Source organism: Xylaria bambusicola (genome assembly GCF_022495145.1).
Source record: "Xylaria bambusicola strain CBS 139988 unplaced genomic scaffold F5B22scaffold_27, whole genome shotgun sequence".
Lineage (NCBI taxonomy): Eukaryota > Fungi > Ascomycota > Sordariomycetes > Xylariales > Xylariaceae > Xylaria > Xylaria bambusicola.
In genome coordinates, this window is record NW_025953580.1 from 296,376 (window position 1) to 304,057 (window position 7,682).

The following is a 7,682-nucleotide window of genomic DNA, read 5'->3' on the forward strand; positions in this document are numbered from 1 at the left end:
CCTCTTTATGTCGCAATTGGTAGAATAGTCTAACCCCCGCGGTCTATCTACCTAGGTAAGTACCTTAGATAGGTACTTAGGCGGTAGGTAGGAAAGGAAGTATGTATCTAGCAAGGTAGGTGACCAAACGAATGCTCTATGTAATGGATATTTTGCAAAAGTACCTAGCATCATTCGCATCGAATGGATATGGTTAAATATCTGGCACCTCTCCGGGACGTGCTTATGTTGGTAGTAAGAACTTGTAAATGTGGTGTTGACTGCTCGTCCCACGCGTAGTTGGTTAACAGGCTGCCTAGCACATACATTTAGTACCTACGTAAACTCGCATACCGAGGTAGCTGCAAGTACTGTAGACAGCTATCAGCATGCCAACCTTCCACTAACTATCTCTATAAGTTTGGCCGATACATACACATACATACTACCTACGATTACATCGTAGCTTAAAGACAGGCTGTGACCCTACCTACTTATCAATCTAGGCAACCTCAAAGTTTCAATCATGTCTAATCATATGTTTTAATTAGTTTCCTGTGACATATATATATATATAATAAAAGAGATATATGAGGTTGTTGTACAGTAATTTGTACATCATCTTGTCACTGGATTCGAGCTGGCTTGTACAAACTGTTCACACACGTGCAAGTAGAAACATGTACCCACGTACCGTACATGTACAGCTGCCGGGGGTGGGGGGTGCTGCTTCTGCCGATTTCAGACAAGGTAATCTTACCTGGGACCCCGTTTCAGATTTCTCCCAGACACGGCAGCCACACAACCTCGATAAACCAAGTTGACACCTACGTCATTGCTTTAATTCATTGTGGATCAATTCTTACATTTGGTACTCGCTACTATGTAAAGTGTTGCTCTGTCTGTCTACATACCTAAGGTAGCTGCAGAGGAAGCTACCTTCTAGGTACATAACACATAGGCACCCTTAGGTGGTCAGCTAAGGTACTTCTGGGTACTAGGTAGTATGAGGACCACATATTTACTGGTGCCTCGAGATAGCTAGGTAGCTACCTACATAGGGTCTGTTTAGGCGCCCAGCGACTTTACCGCTAGGTATTCATTAGATGTAAGTCTGGTAGCGGTAAGTATGAAGTGATGCCATAGGCGGGTCACATCCAGCTCCTAAGGTAGCGAAGAGAGCAGCAAACAGCGTACCTAGGTATTTACAGTGTCCGGACAATGCTTGGATAATACTGTTGTAGGTATCCTGCTGCAACCATGCATACAACTTCCGCTGTAGGGCTCTGTAGAAGCTTAACCGCTACTTATTATAGGTCGTCATTTAAATTCGGCCGAGGCTTGTTAAGCGCAAACGCCTCTGGGGGTTCTTCATTAATGAACAAATACGGGCTAGTTTTAGGTAATCTCGTGACTACCAGGTATACGGCGGAAAACTACATCATCATGTAATATATGTATGTCCCGGGAAGCCCCCGTTGTCCCACGCGGTATTTGTCTATCTGTCCTCGTGTGTATACTATCTTATCTAATATCTTATCCACAGCCAGACTACGGCTGAGACCAGCGTGGTTTGCATAAAACGCGTTTAGATGTGAAGGGGTGTAGTCTCACTATAGTCGCTCACCGACGTCTATCGGGACAGAATATCGGGTGTTACATGCTGGGTACCGGTATACCACCTGATGAGCCCTAAACATATGTAGGTACCTCTGTACCGAAACATTTCAATGTGTTCATGCTGCTACTCATGTTTGCACCTCATCCATTCTCACGGTATTAAGGCGGGCAAAAAGCGGGCATTGAAGTGGGCGAGGGGTTTGTTGAATGAATACTATGGGGCCATCGTTCGGTTGGATTTCCATCTGTCTCGGCACTTACTCAATCATCCATATCCCCATGTTGCAAGCCCACCACCCGACTACCATACTACGTAGAAATCGCAGCTATCTGAGTATGTTGCATCAGAACAAGACATGTCCCTCTGTATATATATATAAGAATTCTCATGCTAGGGCAGAAAACGCAAGCCACTTACACAAGTGGCTTGCTTGCGTGCCTGCACACAAAGCCTCGGTAGAACCCGAGCATCAATCATCAGGTATGTAGGTAAGCTTAGTAACGTACCTAGGTACTGCCTAGGTATTCATAGTTCTTGTCGCCATCCAGGAACAGCCAAGCTATTGGTTGGCAGGGATGCCCTACACGCATGCTCATCGTCATCTAGGGGATCAGGGTTCAACAGAATACTAAGTACTGACTAAGTAAGTAGAACCATCAGTAACGTCGTCTGTCTCCTCGGCAAGAGACAAGCCCATTAGGTAATGAAGATCAAGACTGCGTACCAACCAGGGTCGCCTGTCGATTCCGTCATCCTGTTCGATATCCACTACATGCCGATAACAATCAGAAAAAGACCGAATCAAAATGTACAACTGCGCGATAATTTAGTCTCAGCGATGTTTAGTGTATATAACTGTAAATTTCACGATAGACAGCCCCGGATGCACTAGGGGTGAAGGAGATATACATTCATATATAGAAGAGAGGTCGTACACCGAGCTCTAGATAGCTTGAGCTTGAAAACTTCCAGATAAACAGAGTTGGCCTTGCTAGAAGGGTCGCCCAGACTGGGATTAGGTACCTCCAGGAAGTATCCAAGTACCGCATGAAGGGCTGTGTTGCGATCTTCCACATAGCTCGATAGGGAACGCGCGGAATCTCGTTCCACGGTGGTAAGTGCAGATCCGGGCCGTCTACATGAAACAAGTCATTACACAAAAATTTCTATTACCGCGTATCAAACTTCCCCATCCCCCCCCCAGAAAACATGTATAACGGCTGTGGCGATGTGCCAAAGTGGTAGCGCCATGTCTCATGAATAAGATCAAACCAGCAGCACTAGATGGCTCTGTCAACCTCTCTCAGATTGGGTGTACCTACTCGATCACGACTCAAATTGGTAGCTGTGTCTGGAATGTTTCCTGCGGGGTATTCACGCTCCTGACCTACAACACGTGCTTGGACTTAATATTCAAGATTGACCTTGACCGCACGGAAAACGTCTCAATCATTTGTCCCCATCGAAAGAAAAAGGCACTGAGCTTGCGTAATGTGATGGTGATCTCATAAGGAATACGGAAACCTATTGTGCGCCTGTTGTATCGAGCGCATTTAAGAGTATAGCACCTCACTAGAGAGCCTCGTCAGCAGTTGATGAAGCGACCGCACTCTGGCTATGGTAAGCCCTCTAGAATACCGAAGCCCTTCAGTTATCACAGCTGCTGACACGTCGCCGACGCAATTTACCAGGGCCATGGGCAGGCTTCCTTGGGTATATGCGACCAAAATGCCAGCATCCGCTGCGCAGATGATATGGGTTATTCTCATCAGACAGACGCTGAGACGTCTTCTAAACCTCAATTATGCATATTAACTGACGCCTCTTGAGCCTACCGGGTCCTCGCTTGATGCTGCAGTAGGACATATGCCGCGATGCATGGTACATTTTACGAAAATTGTCGCTCTCATTTCTCATTGTGAATTCACATTGGTGGTATCATCGAGATTCATAAGTGCATCTCCCTAGTCGTGTCCACGGATCAGGGAGCGATCTAGATCAATGACCCTCCAAAGCCTAGCGTGTGTAGTGCCTAACGTGCTATTTTGCAGCATTGTTCGATATCACCGAGAAAGTACGCGGCATGCCTGATGGCAACGTGCATGCTCAAAACTTCAACCCTGATATCGCAAGGATCATCTTGGTATATTTTCGTAAGGCGCTTAGATTACCATATATTCTGCCATCACACGACCCTTTCTAAAACAGCGTCGTCATCGCCGTTTTGCTCTGCCTCAGGAATATGGCAACACCACTGGCGACAAATTGCATCCTGACTGCTGCTGTTCCCTACACCTCCGAAGAATTTGCTGGTTTCTCGGTGGACATGTGCGAAGCGCCATTATTCGTGTCCTTACGCCGCTTTAATTTATTCATCTTATGCTTCGCGTCGATATCATTCCTCCACTGCTCTCCGTAACGAACTGTTAGATAGGTGCACACCGCACCTGCGAGGAGGAATAGAGTGCTGATGGTTGAAAACCACCCCACACCGATGCTTTGGATCGCCGGGAGCACAACAGCCGTCGCTACACATCCGAAAAGGTATCGTATTGCGTAGTTACCAGCGATGACCTCAGCGCCACGCCCGCTCATAACGTCTAGGCAGTAGGTGTTCAAAGATGGGAAGCAGAAAAGCTGTGCTAGACCTTGCAGGAAGAGGACAATTACTGTGAGAGGGATGCCTCCAGCATCCTTCTCCACGCACCATCCGTAGATAATGACGCTGCCAGGTAACACAAAGCCCAGAAATGGCAGTGCCGAGTACATGCGGTCTTCGGGGATCCGAACGCCACGCTTGCGAATGTACACCTTTACAATATAATCTGCATATCGCCCGCCGACGAAGGTGCCCGTGAGATACCCAAATCCCGGTGCTAGGTAGAAAAGTCCGCCTTGCAATGGGGTTGTTAAGTGATACCGCGGGTTTAGAACATATCGAATCGGCGTCAAAATACTATACACTGCACAACACTCAGGGTCAGCCTAGGCGTCTTAGACACCGAACTAGAATAACCATCCTTGCTTCCCTCCCTCCTCACAGGACGAAAGAAATTTTCATGAAGCGTCAACTGCCTACTTACTATTCCATACAAGCGACGAACTGGCAAAGCCCGCTAAGATGAAATCTGGAGATGGTGACGTTAGCCATTGGTGTCCTACGCCCGAGATCCATTTCACATTTGGTTTTACCATCACCCGGTTTCGGAGACAATGTCACTGTTGAGCGGATTGTACGTACTTGGATATCTGAAAAGCTTGAGTATACCCCAAGGGTTGAGCATGGAAAGCAAGGCGCGCCCCTTCTCGCGTCCGCTATAGCCCTGAAGATCGTCGATCTTCTTATGAAAGATTGTTTCTGGCATGAAGAAGAATATTCCGATGGTTCCTATCCCAGCGAGGCCCGTCTGTAGCCAGAATATCACGCGCCATGATGTATACGTCACAATAAGTCCTCCTAAAAAAGGGCCGAACGCAGGGCCGATTAGTGTGCCCGACATAAACCAGCCAGTTGCCGTTCCACGTTCCGTAGGCTTATATATATCACTACCGTGAAGAGATGTGTCAATTCAGTGCAGGAAACGAGATCGCGTTGTTGCTTACCTGATAACTGCTGCCCCATTCAATAGGAACGACGTTCCGAGGAAGGCTGTGAACAATCGGAAGAAGAAGAAAGCTCCCAAGTTCGGCGACAGCGCTGTACCGATACTAGCCAAGACAAAACCAGTGCCTGTGACCAAGCAAACCTAAGTGGTCGCTAGATCAGTATGTTGCACTTTCTTTATTTCTTCAAGGATGGATATTCGACTACGAGTCTGAAATGGCTCAACTAGTCATTGAGAACCAGACACTCACTATTCTGCGACCGCTGCGATTCGAAGGTCAGTGCTTACAACTTTGAGAGTGCTCTGTAAGAGAAATAGGAATGTGGGCAAGACTGATGCTTACTAGACTTGACTCAGAGGTCCCCATACGATAGGAGACAAGCCCATGAACAAGAGGTATAAGGCGTTCACAAGATTCACGATAGAACCGGTCGTGTGATACTCTGCGGCAACCTCGGGCGTCGCGGCTAGTACCGACGTACTCGAAATCGGCGAGAGGAATGAGCTGAAGGATATGAGAAACAAGATGATGGCTGTGGCCCTACATTAGCCCCTTTCTCCCTGAAAAACACTACTCTGTTTCTTCGGTGGGTTTGTTGATGTACTGACTCTTTCGATGTTTCGGTAATTTGTCGTAGAATTCTTCCGGCACCTGAACGACGGACTCAATAGGCTGGATAGACGCATCGCCCATTGCCGAATGTTTGGTTGAGCATCTTTCTAGTCTATCCTGTTGGTCTACATCGTCTATGTCCTCACTGTCACCTGAGGAGTGAATGGACTGAGACAATTTGCTGCCACGTCTGCTCTCGTCATGACTGCTGCTCTCTGGACTTGTCGGCTTCACTTTCTCGTGCCCTAACTGATCCTCTTGCGAGCTTTGGATGGTGGTATTATATTCAGGCATTGCGCTGATTGACATGAACTGAAACCTCTTATTGGGTTAAACAAGGCGAGTATTGGGATGGGAGTGTCGGCGGTTCGCATATCATCATATGCAAGATCCCAGTAACCGACTTGATTATCCTAATCTGGAAGATGATAGAAAAAGAATCGGGTCAAGCGAAGGTAGGCCAATGAAGAAAATCAGGTTCTTATTATCCTGGAGCTTGAATATACACAGAGACCTCGAAACATGAACAGCTGGTCTGACTGGACGTATGCCTGCAACGTTCAAAGAGATATGATTCTGATGGCGATAGTAACAGGTCACTATTCTGCTAATGCACACTCTAGCGTAAAGTATGAACTTATATACACGATCTCAAGACGGACTACCGAAAAAAAATGGAGGATAGCGACGGCTGTGGTCTTTATACGGCAAGCATGGCAAACTTCTTTTCGCACCTACATGACCGCCGCTCAATTCTGCTCCCCAAAAATTGCATGGTGTCATGACCACTAGCCGGGAATAAGCATCGCTGTGACATTTTTTTTTTCCTCTGTGTTCTCTTTCTTCCGGATCTACCAAATAGACTAGATTATCCACCAGCACCAATAAGAAGCCAGGGCTGATCGAATATGGGCGACTTATGACGAGACCATATTGGAGCGTTATGTGTGTGCGCGATGGGGCAAAAAGGTGGATTAGACAGGAAAAGCGGACTGAGTCCGTTGAACGTGGGATTACCGTGGAAGGAATCGCTATCTCGTAATCGGACGCCGAGGATCGGGGGGTGTTGGTTCGAGGGCGCTTCGGACGTTGTCCGAATTCTGGTGCTAGGTATCCCGCTGCTGCGACAGGAAGCTGTTGTGTCCGTCTGACTGTTGAGATGAGGCGCCGACATAGGCAGTGACAATGGAAGGTTTGCATGATAGATCACTTGCATATTCTTTATCTTTCTCGGGATTTGTTCTCTTCCTGTTTACGACGTTGGGGTCCCTTTCTTGAGATGTTCTTAACTCTGATGGTAGTCTACACTACTGCGCGCTACGCGGATTAACTACCTAGTAGGTACTCACATTGCGGGGGTGAACGTCCCGACCGTTTCGCGATCGGCTTCTAATTCTTTTTGCTTTATCGGCTCTCATTAACCGATCTCTCTATTTTAGCATAATGCCCCTTTTCAAGCAGAGTATCCAGAGTTTAATTTGGCAGGACCGGACAATAGATTCTCATTGCATGCAGCCGACGACCATCTATCAAGTTCCTTAGTCACGTACGTTGGCTAGCTTCATCTTTGCCGAAGCCAAGACAGGAGGAGAGGCACCATGAACATGGAACTCGGTCCGGCAAAAGAAACCCGTAGCCGGATTCTTCCCGATCCATTGTATCAGTTTCTTCATCCGGATATAGTGATGATAAGTAGTCACTAGCCGATGCTTATTTCCGACGGGTCGGCTCTAGGAACTGAGGCGGCATCGGCACTTTGCGACTCACCTCTCCTCCGGTGACGGTCATCGACGATCGGGAGATATGAGTTGTACTTTGGTGATGAGGAATTCTACTGTCGGAACTGTGAAATGGCGGTCATCCT

General features: G+C 47.4%; 1 protein-coding gene across 1 annotated transcript; it reads right to left on the reverse strand.

Moving 5' to 3' along the window:
- Nucleotides 1-3,882: 3,882 nt before the first annotated feature.
- On the reverse strand, nt 3,883-6,112 carry F5B22DRAFT_656752 (major facilitator superfamily domain-containing protein; the record flags this gene model as incomplete). Its single annotated transcript, XM_047979990.1, has 7 exons — nt 3,883-4,563; nt 4,684-4,728; nt 4,842-5,146; nt 5,204-5,346; nt 5,456-5,468; nt 5,549-5,738; nt 5,815-6,112. The coding sequence occupies 7 exons, from the start codon at nt 6,110-6,112 to the stop codon at nt 3,890-3,892; spliced, it is 1,668 nt and encodes a 555-aa protein (XP_047829846.1). The 3' UTR covers nt 3,883-3,889.
- Between the last annotated feature and the right edge of the window lie 1,570 nt (nt 6,113-7,682).